The sequence below is a fragment of the Apus apus genome, chromosome 3 (genome assembly GCF_020740795.1).
Source record: "Apus apus isolate bApuApu2 chromosome 3, bApuApu2.pri.cur, whole genome shotgun sequence".
Lineage (NCBI taxonomy): Eukaryota > Metazoa > Chordata > Aves > Apodiformes > Apodidae > Apus > Apus apus.
The window spans coordinates 73,261,532-73,285,833 of record NC_067284.1 but is presented as its reverse complement, the minus strand read 5'-3'; the positions used below and the strand labels follow the sequence as shown (position 1 = coordinate 73,285,833).

Below are 24,302 nucleotides of genomic sequence, written 5' to 3'. Positions count from 1 at the left end.
TAGAGGCAGAGTGAGCAAAATACTGAAGAAACCCTCAATTACCCCTTTAGGAGATATTCTCATTTCATCCCATCAGGACATGCAAAGTGGCTCCTTCCTAATGCAAAGTAAAGGGCTATGAAGAAAAGCTGGGGCAGCATCACAAGCCAGATTCCAGCACCACTAAGAGCCAGAGGTGTGTTGGAATGTATAGTCTGGCTCACAACACCTTAAATGCAGCTTATTTTCTTCCTTTCCCCTTACAGGATCAGTTCTTTTAAACTGAAGTCTGGTGAAGTAGATGTTAGTTTCACTTCAGGAAGGCAAGACAAATAGAAAAATAGAGTTAATTTCAGAGACAAACTACCTAGCACTGATCTACTCCTTTCATGTATGGTTTGGGGAAAAAAAAATGTGATCCAGAGGTATACTTCTTGAAGAAGCTACTATGTTGCCTTTTCATCAAACGTGTCACATATTTACTTTGAGGTTCTCTGATGATTTATGCTCCTCCCCAGTACATCTTTGCTCTGTATCCCCTCCATATGTTCACTAAACTTCTGTCCCTCCTCCTCCCTATTTTGTCTCCCTTGAGCTCATTTTGGAGTGGCAAAAGTCAGGAACAGGCTTATGGAGCAGCTGTTTGACTTTACAGACCTGCAAAGGAGTAATAATGGCATGGTTGCTCTTTTGTCTCTTTAAAAATCAGACAGGAAAAGAACCTTTCTGGTGAGTTTTGCTCCAACAGAGCAATGAAAGTGTCAGAGAAGCTGGAGAGCTCCCAGCAAGCCAACCTAATTGTGTATTTCTGTTTCATTTTAAGGCATTCATAATTGTAAATACTGAAAGAACACCTAATCCAGCCAAAATCCAGGAACACCAACTATGTTGCTTACTGGCCTACAGAAACATATCATTACCATTTGCCACTGACACTCTCTGCAGGAAGGAAAACATGTTTTATTCAGTTGTTAACATTATATCATTAGGGAGCCCTCAACAGAAAATCTGCTTCTTGTTAACTCATTTTCCATGAGCTTCAGCAACTTAAAAAAAAAAACAAACAAACCACAAAAAACTTCAAACAAACAACAAACCTGTACTTAAGAAAACTCATTACCCTGCAACAAAGCTGTTATGGAAAAGATGTTTCATGTCATAAATTAAACAAAACTTCCCCTTCCGAGTACCGTAACAGTAAAACTACAGGAAAATATTTATGGATTGCAAACATACATAAGAATCAGATTGTTTCCTCTGTTCCTTCACTTAAGAAGCACATTCCTGTGGTTCCTAAGTGTATTTCTATACACAGCTGTATTCCTATATACCTGTCCTGTGTTTTTGTTAAAGAAAGAGTCATGACAAGCCTATCACAGATGCAAGAGGAAGCCTCAAATATTCCAAGAAAAATGGAAGACAGTTATGGTTCCTGCAGTGCTCTACTACAGGATCTACGATTACTTAAGTACTTTATATGCAGCAGATGAAAAAGCCTTGCATGTACTTTCAGAAAGTTCCTATATTTAAGAGACAACTCTTAAAAAAACACAAGGTTACTTACTTAGCCTTGAAATCAGCACAACAGTATGGGTCCCATCAATAGCATTTTCTCACTGTTTCATTCATAACTAAGTGATAGGACCAGTTTGCCATTTTATGCACTACTGGATAAAACAGGGATAACTTTGAATCACCTCAGCAGAACAAAACTAGAGAGTTCAAGGTAGCACAAGTCCCTTCTGACTGCAAGTCCAGATCCAGAAAAGGCTGGAGAAGCCAGTACTTTTGCTGTTTCAGACCCCTGATCCTCCTCTTTCTTGCATCAGCCCTGACAAGCCTCACTGATAAGAATTCTTCTGATTTTAATAGAAATGCCCTCGCTCCTGGAGCCTCCACTTCCAATTATGAAAAGCTCTTCTAACTGCAGAAAAGCCCTTGAAAACACAAAGTAGATGTACTGTAGAGGATTAATTGAGAAAGCAGTAAAAATAAATAAATAAATAGATAGATAGATAAATAAATAAATAAATAAATAAATAAAAGAGAGCGAAAAAAGTATGGTAATACTCAGATGTACATGATTTTTAAGTCAATTTAATATTTTGGGGTGGTTCTACCTTTTCAGTTTTTCCCAAAATTTTAAAAGCAAATAATATTAAATTGCCATGTTCTGAAGAATTTTGCAGGCAAGGGGAAGGACTTGAGCCAGAAGAATCAAAGAAAAACTGAAGGAAGCAAAAAAACAACGCAAAACAAAGTTTCCACAGGATCTCTTTTCAATTTGCCTGAAAGCTGCTTAAAAGTTCCTAAGAGGGTCATTGATGCTCCAAGGTTTTCAAATCTCACAAGTGACCACACAGCATTAAAGGCAAAGTAACTTTCCTTACACTTTTTCAGAAATCATTCCTTACACATTTTCTGTATGGTTGCATCTTTTCAGAACATGAAAATAATCAAAGGTTACTGTGCAGTTTTCCTTGCAGCTGTTTTTCTCCACCTGACTGCAACAGCTAAAATATTATTCCTGCAGACTAAGGAATGCAAGCATGATATTGTATCCTGCAAATGCCAAAGAGTGAGTACCACCACCATGCCTGGCTTTAGGCAAGGCTCCCCCTCCTCTCATACTTAATCCATAAATCCGCAGATGTTTTGAGCAAAAACATCTGTATATTGACCATATAGCTGGATGTCAGAACCTGCATGCAGCTCTGGTGAATGCAGTCAACCCGTCTTGACAATTCCCAAAACGCTTCACTGATGTTCCCTTTAATAAAAGTGATGTCACTAATAAAGGAATAAATAGCATTTCCTGTTCAGCAGCTGAATCCTTGCTTCTGTTTATTGAGGGAAGATTCTGTAAACAAAACCAGCCAGAAGACTTGACATGGAAAAACTAGATATTCCTTTGTGCTATTAGTATTACAAACTCATTTTTGGCTTACCATGGATTCACTGATTAAGAGGAGAAGAAGAGCCTCTTCTACGTTGTCTTGTGGGCAGTATGCACTGAAAGACAGAACACATTTTTCTGAGGAAGGTCAAGAATTATCCTGTCAGCCTCTTTCTCATTTCACAAGAGGAGCAGTAACTTGAAACATCTCATGCATAATTCATTTGCTAAGCAATACCTTTCTTTACAGGTTCACACAATTAAAAGCTCTGCAATATATCCTAGATGAGCTATACTGAACTAGAAATAGATTATTTCCATTTCATAGCAAAGACAGCTATTTGGCTGGATTTTCTTTCTTCCTGGGAAAAAAGAAACATCAAATACATGGAGTTTGATGTTTTGTTTTTCCAGCAGGCCTTTTGATGGCAAGAACACACAATACTACATGAATCAGTGACACAATTAGCAGTACCGAAGAGTGTTCAAACACTCTCCTTCCTCCTGCTGATAAACTGAAATAAGAACAAATGCTTACTTCTCTTCTGTGTACAGCTCAGGCCTCCGACAAAGAAGATTGCTAACATAAGACTGATCTTCCTTGTTCATGAACTCAGGAAGTGGATCAGATAAAGGGCTCCAGTAACAGTCTTCACTGAGAGAATGGAGAAGCAGTTGGGCAAGCTGTTTGGCTGCAGTCTAGAGATCAGTGAACAGTACAGAAAAAGACACATCAGTAAAGCCTTCTCCAACACAAAAGATTCACCTCTCCTTATGTTCCATCTTGGAAAAGAAATGTACCAGGAACATGACAGTACTCCTTTTCAGAAAGCTAGAGTAGGTAAAAGAGCTGCTAAAAAGTCTCCTGCAGTGGCAGTTTCTTCCCTTCTCTCAAAAGACCAACAATCTGCATTTACATGGTCTTGTTGCAATGCTGTAGGAAAAAGGTATCAGAAAGCCCTGACAGCAAAGGGACTATGGACCACTGAGACAATCTTACAAATGTTACTATATTAGACCATGATGGCACTCCACTGTGTTCTCAGCCACACAATTTTGTATGCAAGTCTCAGCCTGAAGGCTACTTTTGTATTAGGTTTAAGAGATCAACCCTTTCTTTGTTAATATTCCTCTTCCTGCAGCCTTGTATAGCTTTGCCTTGGTACCACTTCTCTCTTTTTGTTGCAATAATGGAGGGACGAGAGAAGAGGGTTAGGAAGTTGGTATGAGACAGCAACATCACATGCACATTTTTGATCACAGAGTGGTCAAGGATCCTTAAACACTTGCTTTCTGGTTCACATGCATAGCTGGCAAGGCGGTGCCAAAAGGGGGCAAGTTAACATGACTTTGCAAAACTATCTTTGGCATTTGACCTGTCCCCCACTCAACAAAACCTAATTTTTGCACTGTGAATAGAGGAACATGCAAAAAAGCACATAGATGTAAAAATGGACAGTATCTTCTGTGAATTCTAGGCAGCACAGCACTCTTAAGTTGTAAGGTAAGTACTGCACAGAACAGAGGCAGGCTGAATCATAGAATCATAAAATGGTTAAGTTTGGAAGGGACCTTAAAGATCATCAGGTTCCAACCTCCCTGCTGTGACCAGGGACACCTCATGCTAGACCAGGTCACACAAGGCCTTTCTGCCCTAATGCTTGTAAATATTATTTGGGAATTTCTGACAGCTGCATATGTATTTTATATGCAATTTATATTTTGAGATGTGTTATGAAGTCACCAAGAATAATTTTCTTTTAAATACCAGGATAGTTATGATTGATAAACTGAGGAATCACTGCACTTGAGGTATGACATCTACTGGACCAAATAAATCATACTGAGGTTAAAGTTTCTGTTACCAGATTCTTTTGATGCAAAGTCATTTTCATACACATCACCAGACATTAATTAATTGAATTAGGTCTAAAATACAACCACAGTAGCATGCACTGTTTTCTTAAACACCAGAAGGGGAGGTTTCATAGATGTACCTAGCAAATGGCAAAGCCATTTGAATGAATTATGGTGCCTCAAAGTGTCACATACAAATCCCTGGAAACCCCGAGACCTTCCATGTGCTCCTACTGACAAGTTATAGAAAGCCTTCTGCTTCTAACTAGGCTTTTCTATGCTTTTTATAGCAAGTAACCATGAGCAAAATGGCCTAAGGCACTGCAACATTAGCCAGTATAATTTTATCGTTTCAGTGTGTAATTATTTAGTCAGTTTTACCCTGAGGAGCCAACTCTCCTGTATTTTTTCCTACAGTCTGAGAGGGGAGGGAAAAATAATATACCAGCAACAGAAAGATCTCTACTGGTTCACACAGAAGTAGGAGTACAGCTTGTGATAAGCCTTTCAAAAGGCAAGCACCAAATACTTTTAGTGTCTTTGATTTTAACATACAGTATAGTAGTTGTGTAAATTAGCTTCACTCTTGTTTTGAATAAGATCAAACAAACCAGAACAGGCCAAGACTCTGATTTATGTTATTACAGCCTTTGGCTAAAAAAAGCATTATTATGCTTGAAGAACACTGTGCTCCCACAAATCGGGAAAAAAAAATATGTATAAAAATAATCACGTGTTTCATTTTCATGCTTGAAAAACTTGTTTAATTAAGCATGTTCCTTCCTTTGCCCTCTTGACAGCTCTTTAACTAAGAAAATGAAAATGCAACCTCCAGTAAAACAGAAATCCCAGGAAAAACTACTGGATGAACACCTGCAGATTTCCCCTTTGGGTTAAATTCCTCACAGGTGTTGTACAGCTCTCCCTTGTTGCACAGGGACAGGAGCATTTGGGTGCCATGTTCTGTCATGTTATAGGGAACAGCAGATGGTTAGACTCATTTCAGCAAAATGATAAAACAGGAGAGCAAGAAAATCCCCTGAACCCTGATCTCAATCTGGAAAAGGATGCAACCATTTTAGTGTGACTGTTATTTAAGTGACCTCTTCTAATTACTTCCATAAACTTTCATATGCATCTGTATTCTCAATTAGGCATATAAGGCAATCCCAAGGCAACAAGAAGATTCATTTCCAGAACACAATTCCCAAAATACAGAGATGTGAGGAATGTAGGCAAAAAAGCAGCCAGGGTACCCTTTCTACTTGCACTTTCATTTTAGCCTTGCATTTGTATGTGAGCTAGACACAGTCAGTCCACCCATTGGAATCTGGCACTCTCCATCTCCAAAAGGCTATCCAAACCCATGCCCACCTCCCTTGCTAAACTTCTCTGGAGTCACACAAAACACAAAGCTGAACCAAGCACAAAGCAAGGTTAGTTGTATCAACATCAGTGCTTTTAGAGCTGCAAAGTTCTCATTCATGTTCTCAAAACTGCTACTCCCCATGCTGTTGACCTTGTAACCTCCCGAGTAACTTCAGGACAAGATCTCTTACAGGGAAGACAGGGAAGAACCAGTGAAAGGTCTAAGAATTTAAACAGGCACATAAATAACTTTCTCCATTATTTATTTACCAGAGATACTCAGAATAACAGGATGCAGAATGCCAACACCACCACCAAAAAAAAACAACCAACAAAAAAAACCAAACATCATTCTGTACTGTTTTGAAGGGAGTTTTACAGGAAGAACACTCAAGTCTGAAAAAGCACTGCTTGTTGCAAAAGCCAGAAGTACTTAATGCTTCTACCTGCAAATGCAAAAAGTTGTGTGTTCAGACACCAGAAGATAAGGAAGAAACCGAGACACCATCACCTCAGGACAGCACTGTCAAACTAAACATATACCTATTTCTACTAGGGCTAGAAAATGCACTGGGAAAAAAAAAAAAAAAGCCAAAAGTAACCCACATGCTCAGGTCTGAAGATGCCTAGGTCTGAAGGCTTGGAAGTTTCAACTGGGCAGGTCTTTCAATTAAATGCATCACTTGACACATCACTTACAAAAGTGGAAAGAAAAAAAACAAGTTTAAAAAAAAAAAAAAGCAGCAATCAATCAAGTGAGGACAAGAACATTTTAGTCCTAACTGCACTGGCTAAGAAACAGATAATTCCTGTCTAGCAGATCACCCCACCTTCCCACATCCCATTCCCCTTACCATTTTGAAGGTCTGAGTAGCTTTTGTTTCCACAGTCCGTAGTATTTCTCGCAGGCTCCTCATTCCTTTCACAATATTACTATAGGGTAGGCAGAAAGAAACCAACAAACCACATTATAAAAAAACGGCACATTGGAAACAAAATCTTTTTATGATGCACCAAAGCTTGGCAACAAAATTCACATTCAAACAAGCTCATGGAACAATCACTAATATTGAGTGTGCAGGAGCGAGACAAGTCACTTCAAGGCACCGCGCGAGGCAGCGACTGTGGCATGCCTACTCCAGATGGCTTCCTAGGAGAAGATCACATTCACATTTGACAAACAGAGGGGGCATTTGGAAGCCTTTCATAGCTCGTATTTATGAAACAAATGCTTCTTAAAAGCATCCACATCTCCTCTTCATACACACAGATTGTACTTGTTTCAATCATATTGAGTTTACGTGATGCTTTTAAATGATGATTCCTTTTAGGTGGTTCTTAAACACCTTGTGTCTGATGAACCAGACACATGATGAAATTACAGTGGTTTAAACAGTTTATTATCAGGCAGCTAAGTTGCAGTAACTGTCTGCAAGCACAGCTTAACCTGCAATAAAAGAGGGTTAGGCTTTAAAAAAAAATTTAAATATCACATTACTCTACATGCATCATCAGCAATTAAAGCAGCCTAGTTGCCAAACGGTATCTTAATCACGGGTCTGAGCACTAAGAGAGATGAAAAAAGATTAAACACTGAACATAGAAGCCTTGAAGGTGAAGGACATGCCCCTGCTACCACAGTACCTACAAAATGGTTCAAGCTCACTTTCATTGCAGGGTGGAAGCCACCCAAAGAAATACAGGCTATCAGAAAAGGAGCAATGCTGTACCAAAATAAAGACAACTAGATAAGAAGTCGTACTGGTACATCAACTGCCACTTCAGCTTATTTCAGGACAATTTTCTGTGCAGACAAAACCTAAATTTCATTTTTAGAAGGCTATATACCATAACAACCTTTTCTATCAATCTTATGACATTTTGAAGGTAAGCAATACAGACTGTGCTTGTGCCAACTTTCATGCACTGCAAACCTTCTTGCACTCCACAATCGATGGCAAACATTTGAAGAAGTAAGTTTTTTCCAATCAATACTAATCTCAAAACATTTAAAATCTGAGGTAATCTGTAGATTACCTAGTTGTGGGCAAACTACAGACAAGCAACAAAGCCAGGCGAGAGCAAAAGTGCTGATGACTTGCCCCTGTAGAGAAAGTCAGATGCTGTCTTTTTTTCCTTCCACTTTATGAAGGTGTAGGAAAGAATATATCCACAAAGATAAAAGTTCTGGACCTCAAACTGAGAAAAGCAATAAAGCATGTAGTGATATTTATGCACAGGAGTAGTCACACCAAATTCAACAGAATTGTTCACATGCTGTTTATTATCAGATAGTCAAAATCAATAAATTCACCCATCTGAACAAAATCATTGAATGTTAGGGGTTGGAAGGGACCTCTAGAGATCACCTAGTCCAAACTCCCTGTCAAAGCAGGACCAACTAGGCCAGGCCACACAGGAATGCATCCAGGCAGGTTTTCAAAGTCTCCAGAGAAAGAGACTCCGCAAACTCTCTGGGCAGCCTGTTCCACTGCTCCCTCACCCTCACAGTAAAGAAGTTCCTCCTCATGTTGAGATGGAACCTCCTCTGTTCTAGCTTATACCCATTGCTCCTTCTCCTACTACTGGGCACCACCAAAAAAAGAGACTGGCCCCTTTCTCTTACACCCACTCCTCAAATATTTCTAGACATGAATAAGATCCCCTCTCAGCCTTCTCTTCTCAAGACTAAACAGCCCCTGTTCTCTCAGCCTTTCTTCACAGGAGAGATGTTTAAGTCCCTTAATCATGCTCACAGCTTTCCATTGGACTCTCTCCCGTAGATATCTGCTTCCTTAAATTGGGAAGCCCAAAACTGGATACAGAATTCCAAGTGTAGTCTCACCACGGTAGAGTAGAGGGGGAGGAGAACCTCCCTAGACCTGCTGGACACTTTTCTTAATGAGCCCCAAGATACCATTAGCCCTCTTGGCCACAAGGACCCATTGCTGTCCCATGGATAACTTACTGTCCACTAGGGCTTCCTTTTTTGTGTGTGTGGTTTTTTGTTTTGTTTTCTTTTCTTTTTTTTGCTTGGGATTGCCCCAACCCAGGTGCAAGACCTTTGCACTTGCCCTTACTGAACTTCAGAAGTTTGGCATGGGTCCACCTCTCAAGCCTGTCAAGGTACTCTGGATGCCATTCCTTCCCTCCAGTGTGTCAACCTCACCACACAGTTTGGTGTTGTCAGCATAACTTGCTGAGGGTGCACTCAATGCCACTGTCCATGTTGCTGATAAAGATGTTAAACAGTACTGGTCCCAGTACAGATCCCTGAGGAATGCCCCTCACCACTGGTCTCCACTTGGACATCAAGCTGTTGATCACTACTCTTTGAGGGTGACTATCCAGCCAATTCCTTATCCACTGAGTGGTCTGTCCATCCATCAAATCCATATCCTTCCAATTTAGAGACCAGGATGTCATGCAAGATAGCATCAAAAGCTTTGCATAAGTATGCATAGATTACATCAGCTGCTCTTCCCTTGTCCACCGATGCTGTGATCCCATCATAAACGACCATCAGATTTGTCAGGCATCATTTGGCATGGTTGTCACCAATGACCTCCACATTTTTCATGTGCCTTAGCAGAGCCTTCAGGAGGATCTGCTCCATGATCTTACCAGGCACAGAGATGAGACTGACTGGTGTATAGTTCCCTGGGTCTTCCTTCTTTCCCTTCTTGAAAATGGAAGTTATCTTTCCCCTTTTCCAGTCAGTGGGAACTCACTGGACAATGATAAGTGTCTAAATAAAAGCGTCAACAAAATCCACTAACGAGCATCAGAAAGATTAGTGGTCACTTGCAAAGCAAATTAACTCATTTGGCACACGTGTGTCTAGCTCACACCAAGAGACTGTGCTAAAGAGAGACAGGTTTGTCCCCAGAGAACTGGAGCACCATTTCGGTTCCACTTTTTAGACAAGTTAAGCTTCATGGCAGAAACACCTTGTTCTGGGGGAAAGGGAAGAGGAAAAAAAGGAAGGAATATTGACACGTGAAAGAATGAATAGCAAATTGCTGCCCATCTGGTTGAAACCATGAACTGCATGGCAAATGCATAGAAACACCATCAACTGAAGGCAGGAGTGCAAAATGGGTGGCATGGGAGGAGCACCCAGCACTCACCACTTTCCAGACAGATGCTTGTGTGGTCAGGGTCTCTCAGAGAGCACCTGCGCCACACTCTGAGCTCTCAACTCTGAAACATGCAAAGCATCTGACAAGAATACCAGTTCTACAGGACTGAGGATTCGGTTTGGTAGCTTTTACACTTTGAACTTCAGCAAACATTATTGACAGAAGACAGATCACACCTGCCAGCAGTCTGCAAACATACCTCACTACAGGAATTTGTCTTTCCACTCTACTGTTCCAAGCCAGGAGGCCATCTGAGCACACACTTAGTTTTAAGAATCTGAATTGTTCTACTTATAACGATAAGGAACTTACTGTTTCATTAACAGCTGTCCTTCATATACTAAACATGCACTAGATTTTTATTTAATTAGGACTTGAAGAAGTTAACAAAAAGAAAATAATGTATTTGAACAGAAATACAGTGCCAGAAAAAGAAATTAGGAAGAACAGGAAGGGAAAAGCACATGGTCATTAAACTGCACTGGTTTTAGCCACAAACATGGCAAGGGAGGCATTCAAAAAAACATGATGAAATGCAGCTTGGGATCCTATTATAGGTAATCTAATAAAAGGGAACACAAAATCATGGGCACAAACTGTGACAAAGAGCACCCTGAGTCCAATCAGTCCGGCTTGGCATGAAAATCTGCTTTGTTTGTGCAAGTACCCTGTTAATACAAGGTAATGAATTATCAGTTCATTAATTAAAGCAGTCATATCACACTTATGTCATATTGTCTAGCTAACACTACACAAAATTTTAAATTTTAAATAAATAAATCACTGTTTCCTATGTAAACTGCTGGTTAAAATATTGATAATGGACCAGAGTCAACTGTGGGTACAGAGGTCTGCCAAGTCAGTTCCGCAACAACATGGGCACCAGAAGATCATTGACTTATCCCTGACTCATCAACTGTTAAAACAATTAGACTCTAGCATATGGAGGAGACCACAATGAGATGACTACATGGCAGTCTGCAGAGCCACCACTCCAGGGCAGAGCGGTACCCAAAGCACACAATGGTAACACCATTGCCTCTGCCTAACTTCTGCATCTTTGCATCTTGCACAAAAATTCATACTCTCCCTAGTTGTTCATGAATAGGCATAAAACACACCTGAAATAAGTCTCATATTCCTATGAATGAAGATATAAGACAAGTAACTACAACAAAGCATATCAGAGTTTCCTAATGCCAGCCTGTCTAACAGAAGAGGGGTGCTCAAAAAAACCCAGTACAAAACAAAAACTTAGCAGTTTTCTAGATCCATCTAGTAGGCACTTAGACTCACTCCCATATTAACAGCTGCAGTGTCCTAGTGCCCTGAACAAGGTGCTAGATTGTAAGGATTGAAGAAGGGATAAATGACAACAAAGCCTACATAAATCCCTCAAAAGAGATTAATAGTCAGGCAAAGACTGTCCAGCTTGCCCTTGTACATTAAATTCTACTATAAAAAAACCCAAACATATAAATGAAGTTAATCTTTCAAAGTGCCCTTGCAACAGATGCCTAAAAAATTTCAAAAAAGGAACTGTGCACTTAAAAAACCCTACTGTTCTAGAGGAGAAAGGAAGATAAAGAATTGTGTAAGCTTTCCCTACTAGGCATTTTAATCAGCGTATCCTGATATAATTTAGGTCCTAACTTGAGGGATCGTAAGGAAATAAATTTCTAGTAAGTGCTTAATAGTTATTTTTTAGAAATCCCTTTTTTTCAAGCATCCAATCTAGAGCTTCTAAAACCAACCACGTCCTGTAGAAAGCTCATTTTTTGTATTGTGGCAAAACCCCACACATACTTCAAGTGCAGCATACATATAACCATTACTTCAAAAAGGTGAAGCCTGTTTGCCCTGAGGAAACATTAAGAGCATCTTGACCAAAGTCCCCATGACAGAATAAGGTAGCAATACCTGTTCAATACTCTGAAAGGAAAGGCAGTAAGAAATAAGCCTTATCTTCACACATTCACATCAGGAAAAAAACACAAAAAAACCCACAAAAACCCAACCAAACAAAAAAACCACAAACAACAATTTAAAACAAAACAACAACAACAAAACCCACAAATTTAAAAATAAAAAAAAACACAAACAAAACCCCCAAAAGCCAAAAACCAGTGCATATGCTAGCACAAAATACAACCTCTTGTCTCCTATAGTAAAACATTGCTCACTGAAAGAATAAAGAAATCTTTCTTGGGATACAGCAGGGCAAACACTGCAGGAAACGTGTCTTCAGTAACACAAATTTTTTAAGTAAACATCTTATTAAAAGCATCTGGGACTTGCACAACTGCAATACTTGCTGGTCCTTACAGCTTGCAGCTCAGCATCTGAAAGGGAGACCAGGTATATGGTACCAGATATATTCTTTCCATTGCACACTGCAAGAGAAAAGGGCAACCCTGACCACGCTCCGAGAGGAGCATGCCTGTTCCTGCTAGCAGGAACAAAAGCATGACAACACCATTCATATCCCTCGGCTCTTCTGCCTGGCAAGACAAGAATAAATCACTTGCTAGTTCTTTTGCAGCTGTGTGCTGCCGGGGAAGGACATCACACCTGACAGGACCTACCCCCTGTCAGCTTGAGCATTCATCATCCAAGGCTTATTTCCTACCTGGACACACTGGAAGCAATAAAGAGAATAAAAGCATTCCTTTGAGCTGTTCAGTATCAGGAGGAGAAACTTTTTACACACATGGAGCACCCTAAAAAGCTTCTTCCCAGTTCCCTCCTCTTTTCTTAATATATCACAAAGCTGCTTATGCCCTCTCGTGGCAGAAACCACACATTAATATCAGCTTAGGGGAGGGGGTGTGCAGAGACAAGCTGTAGAGTCCCACCGGGCTCCTTTCTCCCCCACTGAACCTTCCGTTTCCCTGGCTGATGTTTCTCATTTGCACTGAAGGAGGTGAGGAGCATGTGGGGCTCTGCTCCTGTCTCAGCCACAGGAGCCCCATCACACTGACCAGGGTGCTCCTTCACCTGAAGATGGCTACAGACAGCATTTAGCTGCTATTGCATCTATTTGGCTTTTAATCAAAGTGCTGCTTAATTCACACACGTATTTTGATTCCAAATTGTTTTTCTGTAGGAATTTTGTTGTGGTGTTTTTGGGTTTTTTTAAAGGGTGTCATTAAAATAACAAGAGAAGGGGGCAAGCAGGGCCTAAAGTAGTAGCTAAAACAAGCCACTGGATATCCTGAACTTACGAAGACTGAGTTTAAAATGTTGCTGAATAAAATTAAAACGACTGAGTTTGACACTCAAAAGGTGCTTAGAAGACATCAGCACCATATGGTATGAGATTTTATTATACTACACAGTTAATAAGCTTACTAGCAAGACCTGAGCTTTTTGCTCGCCATGAGAATAGCAAAAGGCTAGTAAAGCACATGCTGTGCCACAGTTGGTCAAATACCACCTCCTCACCTGGGAAAACCACATACCTGCTGCCAAGGTGATACTGACACTATGCCTTATACTTCTAAGTCCAGACTTTCTCTATACATAAACATGTATCCACCTGACTACAGGGCTCATTTCATGACATCTGGGTTTTGTACATTTGTAAGCCTTTGGGTTAAACAAGACTAACCTGAAGGCATCTCTCATGCATATGCTTACAAGTACACCTTTGCTGTACACTCAGGCTTTTAATGAAAGAATAAAGAACAGAGGCTATTCACAGCTGCATTTAAAGTCACTCCTGGGGGGGGAAAGAAAGCCTTGCAAGAAAGCCCTGAACAAGAAACAAGGCCTCCTCCAGAGTAAAAAAATTGTATCAGCTTTCTACAAAAGAATTTAAACTGATAGTTGCTGTGAAAATTTATTTTCAAGTTTTTTCTTCAGTCCCCTCATTTTTTGCTTTCTTCTCCATTTTACTCAACAGGAAAAAGAGGGAAAGTGAGGAAAATGAGGTAAAATTTCTTTGACTGAAGTTGAAAGTAAAAAAATCACCTGAAATTAAATACTTTCAAAGATGGTTTGCTTAAAAAAGTTTATAAAACTTTGACCAGTAATACTACACAGAGCAGTGAGAAATTCAGTATCCAATGCCTTGAGAACAAATGTTGTAATATGGGGCAAGAACAGGACTAGGGAAGGATGGATTTTTACAAGTACTGTTTACACACAGTGAGGAGAGGCTCTCTCTACCTGGCAGCATCTCCATTAGCTAAACAGAGTTGATTACGTTTTGAAAACACGGCGTATTTCAGGGGAGAGTGTGCCCTCACTGATGGCCTCTGGAAGTGGGCATTTACAATGTCTTTTTAATTGCACTTGAGAAGGTTTTCCTGAAGTGAAATTATTTGTTGGCTTGCAGATACCAACTCCTCTTGCCCTTCCAATGTTCATCAGGACCTGTATTTCAGAGGCATAATAAATACCCTGGAGAAGCACTGTTGCTGCATGCATTGTCTCTAGTAAAACCATAGATTTGGGATTTTGATTGGGACATTTAAGACCTTAAATAAACAAATAAACAAATAAACAAATAAATGGAAGGAACTACCCTTAAGACAGAGCCAAACCAGGCTCTGTGGTTGCACACTTCAAAAGCACACAGTAGTGTATATTCCACTCCCTCTTGAGGATCTAACTCCCTTCGTCTCCACAGGGAATACAGCTGAGTGAAGACAACAAAATTTTTCTAAACCACTCTACTTGTAGGTCTGGAAAATGAGGCTTAGTACTCTTTAAGAGAGACAAGGTCAAACAGGAGGAAGGGAGGGACTTGAGGTAAGCCAACAGCAAAAAAGTCACAACAGAACATGTACAAAGAAACAAGCCTTCATCTGTTCTGAGACAAAACAAGTGACATTATATCTTTTTATTAACATCTGCATCCACCTACCCCTTCTTTAAATGAGTCACATAGGCACTCTGTAGAGCTGCTTCCAGGAAGTAGGGAAGTTCAAACTCAGAGTAAGTCACATTGCTGCCCTTGATACTCCTTGAATGTGTGTTGCTTAAGGTCTGTGTGGGGAGGAAAGAAACATCTGGGATTACAGAGAACTGGCTCTGGTTCATGAGGAATGGTATCTCCAACAATAAAACGTCACCATCAGATTCCTCCTCAGGCTTCTTGAAAACTTACCTTCATTAGCTGTTCAAAAACCTTTCAAAGTAAACTTTAAAATTAACTGTACAGGGACTCACATGAAATATTCTGCATGCAATGCATTTTTAAGAAGTATCCTTTATTACTTCCTGATCTTTAATAAAGTAATCAGAAAGCTACACATTAATAACAAGGGCTTCAGAAGTACTATACCAACTACATAGATGAGCACCTTGCACAGAAATATGCATGCAATGTTTGAGTAGGTATATCTAGCTTAACATAACATAAATGTCTTTTAAGAGTTAGCAAGCTATAAGGAGTCCTGATAGCAGAATCTTAGTCTTTCCTCTGTTTGTCCTGTCAAACCTTTCTTGCCTTTGCTTTCTTACTGGTAACAAACAGATTTTACTGCTGAAAGCTGCCCTGTGTGGACAGTCCAAATCACAATTTTACATCCAGGACTGGAGAACACCTATAGACTTATAGTACATCTATCAGTAATTCTGTGTCCTTGTCTCTGTGTCCAGAAGATGAATGAAACACAGTTCAAACCCTTTCCCTTCTTCAAAGACACAAGCTGTCAGTAAAAAATTTTACAGTACCCAGTACTGGCAGGAACTTCCCCACAAGAGACGGACAGTACATGATTTTAAATAAGAAAGCTATTCAGCTTTCTCCTACAAAGAAACAGACCATACGAGTTGTTAGCTGGCTTTCTTTATGATTTTTTATATACGTACTAAGCTAAAATTTCCTGGTTTAATGCACTTAAAATGCAAAACTTGTCACACACACATCTTTGCTGCCGAGATGAGCAGAAATACCTGATTCAAAAGATTAAAGGCCATTAAGCTACAGAGGAACAAGTAACATGCATTGTCACCAGTGCTGCTGGTGTCTAGCATAACCTGTGTCTAAGGAAGGCATGGAAGTGCAAGGTGTGCACTGTTAAACTCAGCTAGGCAAAATTACAGAGATAGAGACCACTAAGCACGTGCCCAGCAAAGTAGTGGCACGTATTACAGCTCAACAGAGGGCTCACAGTAGTCAGCATACTCAGCATCCTAGCCAACTAAGCAGCTACTTGCTACTGATGATCCAGGCTCCTCCAGCTTCACTTGGAGAAGGTTAAACACTGACAGTTAAAACTGCTATGGCTGACCCAAAAAGTTTACTTTCAGCTTATTAGAGATCTCAATATCCACTACCGTGTATCATTTACACTGCAGATATGGAAAATATCTCAGGTCTTTCATGCTGGCACTTGCTATGCAAAGTTTGTAGCCTCTCTTCAGTAAGAGCTAAATTTGGATACAACCTGAGCATATCTGAAGTGTTCAGTGCTTTACCACAGGCAAAACTGGTTTCTAGACTTCATTCTCAGAGGAAACAGGGAGAAACCAGATGAACTGCTTTTTGCAACTGCTTATACCAAGGCACCTCACTCCTTCAGACTTGTTCTCATACTCCTTAGTGCTTATGATCACTTGGCATTTCCCTGCCATTTTGCTGTCAAAATCCTGGAAATTCTACCCAGGCCACCAGGTAACACCCTGAGCACATTTCTTCTTACCTTTTCAAGCTCCTGCAAGTACACCTGGGCAATGACACATGCTGTCTCAAAACAAGCCATGACTTCCTCCTCTCTTTCACACAGTCGAGCACGTGAGGCAATGGAGTTGGTTGAGCGCTCCAGTGACAGACCTGCAAAATAGCAACACCTTCTTTAACTGGAGCCCACCAACAGCAGCATGGCTGTGTTATTCCTTCATTTACCAGCTGACAGGGAAGTTCCCCTCTTGCTTTAGTGATTTCAGGAAAAGACCCTCAGGAAAATATATTTCCAACATAGCAAGGCCTTTTTGTCATGCTGCTCTAACACACAGTGCCACTGGATGCTTCTACAGTGCCTTCCAAATATTTTATGAAGGATATACAATCCCTCTGGTAGGGATGATCAAGCAGAGAAATTAAGGCCTTATATTTCCCATGACAGCTACAGATTTTGGGTGCTGTCTCATAAATATCCTGGCACTGGGTTTGAGAATTTCTGAGCATTCACTATTCCAAGTGAAGCTTTCAATAAGCAGCAGTTTTGAGGGGAAGAAAGAAAAACAAACTGGAAAACGATACCAAAACAAAGTCGGGAAAATCTGAGCACATGCAAATTGCACATGGACACATAGCAAGCTCTTGGCAAGGCACAAGAGACTCTTAACCACAAGATCATCTCTTTTTCCTAAGAAATGAAAAAACCCTGGATTTTTGTACTACTCAAACTTCTTGTATCACTATCCAACTCCTCTTACAAACTAAGAGCATGTTAACTGCAAACCTACAGCTACTGTCCCTACATTAGTATCTTCTATTATTATCAGAACCTTGTCTGGCATCACACTACTGCATAATTTTTAATCTCGAAACTTGTTTGGAGAGGTTGCATATCTACATACCAGTTCTACTCTAATCAGTGATGCACCAGATCTCCGCAATACACCACTGCTTGGAAACTCTGGTCTTCTACATCATACACAAATGCACAGATGCCCAGTAGCCCAACACAGGTTCCAAAAAATTAAGCACATACTTCCCCAAAAATTTTATATATAAAAACATCAGTGGACAAGGGAAGACTTATGGATGTCATCTATCTGGATTTCTGCAAGGCCTCTGACATGGTCCCCCCACAACATCCTTCTCTCTAAGTTGAAGAGATATGGGTTTGATAGGTGGACTGTTCAGGAATTGACTGGGTGGTCACATCCAGAGGGTTGTGGTCAATGGCTTGATGTCCAGATAGAAAACAGTGACAAGTGGTGTCCCTCAGGGGTCCGTACTGGGACCACTGTTGTTTAATATCTTCATTAATGATATTGACAGTGGCATTGAGAGCACCCTCAGCAAGTTTGCCAATGACACCAAGCTGGGTGGTGCAGTTGATATGCCAGAGGGATGGGATACCATCCAGAGGGACCTGGACAAGATGGAGAACTTGGCCCAGGTGAACCTCATGATGTTCAACAAGGCCAAGTGCAGGGACCTTCACCTAGGCTGGGGCAACCAGAGATATGAATACAGGCTGGCGGAAGACATGCTAGAGAGCAGCCCTGTGGAAAAAGATCTGGAGGTACTAGTGGATCAAAAGCTGGACATGAGCCACCAATGTGCAGTTGCAGCCCAGAAGGCCAACTGCATCCTAGGCTGCATCAAAAGAAGTGTGGCCAGCAGACTGAGTGAGGTGATTCTGCTCCTCTTCTTTGCCCTGGTGAGACCTCACCTGGAGTACTGTGTCCAGCTCTGGAACCCCCAACACAAGAAGGACAAGGACCTGTTGAAGCATATTCAGAGGAAGGCAACAAAAATGATCAGAGGGCTGGAGCACCTCTCTTCTGAAGACAGGCTGAGGGAGTTGGGATTGTTCAGCCTGAAGAAGAGAAGATCCAGGGGGGACCTTACAGTGACCTTCCAGTACCTGAAAGGGGCCTATAAGGAGGCTAGGGAAGACCTGTTCACTAAGACATGTAATGACAGGACAAGGGGTAAAGGTTTAAAGCTAGGAAAGGGTAGATTTAGGTTGGACATTAAGAAAAATTTATTTAATATGAGGGTGGTGGATCACTGGAATGGATTGCCTAGAGAGGTGATGGAGGCCCCATCCCTGGAGACATTCAAGGTCAGGCTTGATAGGACTCTGGTACAAGCCTGGGAGGTGGCTCCTCACTCTCCCAAGCCAGAGGTGCATGGCACATTCCCTCAAGGAACTATAGCTTGAAGGTACACGTTAGTGTGTTCCTCACCTTTCATCTTTGAAAATTCAGATCAGAGTAGAGCAAGGGGAGTGAATTTCAAATCGACAATGATGGGGAACAGGGACGATGGTAATTTTGCTGGTTTTAACCAATGCCCATTATGTTCTCTCCTTTCTATTGACATACACCTTGTATAGCATCCAACACGTAGCAGATTTTGTCTTCCAGTCCATGTATGAAGTCTTTGGCTTTATATCAGGGGTTTTTTCCCTAATATTTCAAAGCCTCTATTTCCTAACCCTGTCGCTATGTAATGGCAGGGAAAAGAGGATGTTAACTCTCTATACAGAGAAATAAATCCTTCAGCACTGCAGCTAGAACAAATATTCTTCTTAGCTCTCAGTTTTACCTACCTCTGAATTTCCAGTCATTTCTCTTAATTGAAAATAAATTTTAAGAAGTGTTGCATTTTGGAGTCACCATCCCCTTTAGTGCAAGGTGGGTCCTGAAAGAAATCCTGTACAATATGCTGACATTCAAACACATGCAGCATCTAATAAAACTGCAAGAGCCATCCTAGCACAGTCTGTATGAGGGTGTTTATCGTGGGAGATGTCACACAGAGAAAACAGGCTGACAAAAAGCCATTTACATACATGCTGCAGCCCACTGCAAGGAGCTACTATCTCTAAGCTCTGACATGGGGGAGGAAAGCAAGCAGCCTTTGCCAGCACCAAGTACTTGTACATTTCTGACAAGAAATGTGCCCATCCATGTGGTCAGAAAAAGAGAGCTGGGGCTGATCTGAGATGGGGGAATGAACACCTCCAAAAAGGTTCTTGCCACAGTAAATACAGAGCAATATACAGATACTATGCTACATTGCACACATTTTTTTATTTGTAAAGGGCAAGAAGGAAAATTGACCCACATGATGTTACATTAGTCATCATTCTTTCTGCTAACACCATATGCACTGACCTGATGTCATCAGAGTATAAATCTTCTACAGAAGCTTAACAGAGCTATTTTTCTCTCCACAGAAACACAATTGAAAATAAAAATTAGAGCAAGAAAACTGCAAATACAGTAGGCAAAGTGAAGAACAGAAGAATAACAACAGAAGCTCCCCACTTTTGCAGCCACCAATTCAGTTCTCACAGTGCAAAGCCCTCATAACTACACATTTGCTCAGGGTTCAGTTGGACAAGACTGTTTACAAGCCCTGCAGTCTTGAGAACATAAATTCCACTAACTCTTCTCCATCTCCTCAGCACAGGAAAATCTTCACAGCACAACATATATTTTAAATTCAGCTCAGTTCCCAAAAAAGCGTCAGAAAGCTAAGGAAGTGCATGCCCCTTCCAAACTGGATTTTGAAAGAAAAGTGTAGCTCTTGCTAAACCAGAATTAGCTTCAGAGTAGGGCACAAAGCCATATGCTTTCTTGGTAGCTGGTTAAGGTAAAGAGATTTGAGTATTTTTCACAACCCGTTATGGTAAGATAATGCCAACTTAACCTATTATAAGATTCTTCTCATATGAATTGAGAAGAATCATATGAATCATATTTAAATATATGCATACATATATACCATAAGAACATTTCATATAGTGAGGACACAGATTTATAATAGAGTATGGCCCATGATCAAGATTTAAAGAGAGACATGCTTCCAGATTATTCTTTTTAAAAGAAGAAACTCTTTTCTATCCACATTAGAGGCAGTAACTTTCTATGTATAGAAACACTGCTTTTCTCTCCTGCATAATGATAAGGCTTCCATTTACCTCCTCTGGTTCTACCAAGATTCATCTCTAGCTCTTGATTTCTCTATAATCTATGCCCCATCTTCTCCCCTTTGAAAGCTAATCTGCATTTATGTCATAAAAAACCAAACAAACCCATAAGGTTTGTAATAGGTATCACTGAACTAATTTCTTCCTAAAGCTGAAATGCACTGCTCTCATTTAGGGAAATCTGAAAGGGGAGATTTTATTAAGGCTTATTTCCACTTTCATCTCACTCAGTCCTTGCCAAGAGAAGACAACATATCATGTAGCTCCAATGCTCTGAGGTGATGTTATTACCAGAACTGGAACATATATGTGCATATGGACATGCAGTAGCAGATTCTCAGAAACATAAATGAGACAAGCATTCATGCTAGAAGGGATATCAGGAGGTCCATGGTCCAACTTCCCACTCAAAGCAGAGCCAACTCAGCGTGTTATCTCATCTGGTCTTGAAAGCCTCAGAGCATAGCTGGAGACTGCCGAACTGCTAGGGAGGAGGCTAAGGTAGCTTTTATATTTTCCTCCAGTTCATAAAGTAAGTTCACCAAACAGTAGCATTCCTCTGAGCAGGAAGAATATACCAATCCACTCACAGGTTCTTCTTTGCTTTTTGCACACACTTCCAGCCTCCTGTATTTGGATGAATTTACACAACTGGAGAATGGTGGGCTGATAGGGGCAAGAATTTAGGGTCAGAAGCAACACACTACTTTCACCAACAGCATTAGCCTGCAGAGGCTAAAACCCCACAGCCCAGGAGCATCAGAGCTATGTGGCACTCTAAGGAATTCATCAAAGAAACACAACAGCACACAGAGTGTTCAGTGTACCTGTTGTGTTGTGTTCTGGTGCTGCACTTGTGTTGAATACAGCTATGAGAACATAAAGCAAAAGACAGCTTTATGTGGAACTTACAGCCTTGCTAACAGCATCAGCCCCAGTCTGCAGAGCAAGGTTACAGCACCTATGTGCCACACAGACGGGCCATCCTGGCCAGAAGCCAGCATGCTGCTAAGCTGAGAGCATGCCATGGTTTTACTCTAGCCACAGGAAGATACAGAATTTGTCTTGAGGTAAGCTGAGTGTGAACATGTCTCATGGCAAGTGCTGCAAGGAAACTGGTTGTGTACGTGTCCCCACCCTGTGGTAAACACCAGGTTATTCTGGGCAGCTGTACCCAAGGGGAAGATGCACTTCATTTCTAGCATGCAGCCTTCAGCCCAGTTCAGAAGTGTAGCTCTAGAAAACCAAGTAGCATTGGAACAAAGCTATTTTTAAGACTAGCTCTTCCAAATACATACACATGCATGTTGGCTAATCAAAGTTCAGCAGAATATTAAATATATTCAAAGGCACAACCAAACCATTTTAGAGATGGTATTATGATCAGCCTGCCCCACTGGCTAAGGTTTGAACCTAACAGCAGGACCCTCAATTAACCTGTTATAATTCAGTGTCTTGGAAATCAAAATAGCCCTAATATCAACAAGCCAAAGCAACAGTTGGGATTATGCTGACATAGACAAGACGCAGCACTATGCATTATTTCTGCCACAATTCACAGCAGTTTTAATAATTCATATAATGAGTCTTGACACTCATCTCCCAAGCAAACAAGTTATGATTTTTCAGTAGGATTTATCTGCATTTCAAACAGAAGAAGAGGGGGAAGAAAGGACTATAAGCCCTTGGTTTTGAAAATACTGCACCTCATGAAAGGTGAGGAGAAGCAGAGAAGTTTCTTTTTGCAAGAAAGCCCCACAAACTTCTTTCACCATTGCTTCCTATTACACAGGATTATTGCTTCACAACAGCCCAGAATATTGACAGCAATCTGTTATAATCTTGGGGTATTTTTAATGTAAAAGTCTCAAAGGTAGAAAGGCAGAAAATTCCAGTAACCTTAAAAAATTATCTTAAGGCCTTTTTGTCTGTAAGCAGGGAATGAAGCCTGAAAATGTAAGTAACCTGAGCAAGGTTGCCCAGCTGCATCAAAGCAGAACTCAAGACCCCTACTCCCAGCCTTCCCATTAGATGCAATGAATCAATGCTAACAATGCTACTCCAATTATTTTGAAATTAAGAACTCTGTCAGGCTTATAAGTACAACTGACTGTTACAGCTGACTGTTAAAACTAGGCCAGCTTTTTCACTGAGTGGCTGTGAAGCCAGAAGGTGGCAAGCACTCCTGAGATGCATTCTCAATCACCTACCTCAGATCAATGCTGCTCAAGCATTTCAAGTAGTTTAAGAGAGCAACATGTAATTATAGAATCATTAAGGTTGGAAAAGACCTCCAAGATCATCAGTTCCAGCCCTTAACCCAATACCACCATGCACACTAAACCACATTCCAAAGTGCCATGTCTCCATGTTTTTTGAACACAGTGCACAGTGGTCTCCAAATCTGTTTTGATCATACACCCCATAAGCGAAAAAAAAAAACAAAACAAAATTGAACATGCCCATCCAAGGTATGTATTATGTATACAGTTATGTACACACACTGCTTTCCTATGTATTTATTATATATGTATTTATTTTTTCAAAGATACCTGCTGGGCAGCATTTTGCTGACCTGTCATCACAGAAAAGGTCAGCAAATGCAGAACACTTGACTTCTTGTAAAAGCAAAAACACATAACTCATCTTTGAGTTTGACAGCTTTTTAAAACACTTCGACACAAGACAACCATTGGTGTGGTACAAAAGATTTCCATGGTCACTCTCAAGCTTGTTACAAAGTATTGTAAAGATTCTCTTTAAAAGTCTTGTGTTTATACAGTAAAACCCCACATCCAGGTTAGAGAAGGTGAAGGCACGGACATTGAAAAGGAAGATCTCTCCCCTGTAGGAGAAGAGCAGGTTTATGACCATCTGAAGGACCTGAAGGTGCACAAGGAGGATTAATTCATGGCTCCTGAAGGAACTGGCCAATGAAGTTGTAAAGCCTCTGTTCATCGTATTTGAAAAGCCTTGGCAGTCTGGCAAAATTCCCACTGACTGGAAAAGAGGAAACGTAACTCCCATTTTCAAGAGGGGGAAAAAAGGAAGACCCAGGGAACTACAGACCAGTCTGTCTCACCTCTGAGCCCAGCAAGATCATGGAGCAGATCCTCCTGAAGGCTCTGCTAAGGCACATGGAAAAAAAAGGGGTGACTGGTGACAGCCAATATGGCTTCACCCAAGGGCAAATCCTGCATGACTAATTTGGTGGCAGCAATGGGGTCACAGCATCGGTGGACAAAGGAATAGCAACCAACATCATCTACGTGGACCCGTGCAAAATTTTTGACATTGTCCCACACAACATCCTCGTATTGAAACTGGAATTATATGGATTCAATGGATGGACCACTCATTGGGTAAGGAACTGGCTGGATTGTCACACTCGAAGAGTGGTGATCAATGGCTCCATGTCCATGTGGAGAACTG

At 40.8% G+C, this 24,302-nt stretch overlaps 1 protein-coding gene across 3 annotated transcripts in view; it reads right to left on the bottom strand.

The window, feature by feature from the left end:
• The window catches only part of TTC7A (tetratricopeptide repeat domain 7A), a 177,603-nt gene that overhangs the window by 137,760 nt on the left and 15,541 nt on the right, over positions 1–24,302 (bottom strand). For all 3 annotated transcript variants that reach the window (XM_051616042.1, XM_051616041.1, XM_051616043.1), the window contains 5 exons: positions 16,896–17,026; positions 15,113–15,234; positions 6,955–7,033; positions 3,414–3,574; positions 2,928–2,991 (listed from right to left, as the gene is read on the bottom strand). In XM_051616042.1, the coding sequence (XP_051472002.1) occupies positions 2,928–2,991; positions 3,414–3,574; positions 6,955–7,033; positions 15,113–15,234; positions 16,896–17,026 (557 nt within the window). The remainder of the gene's footprint in view (positions 1–2,927; positions 2,992–3,413; positions 3,575–6,954; positions 7,034–15,112; positions 15,235–16,895; positions 17,027–24,302) is intronic.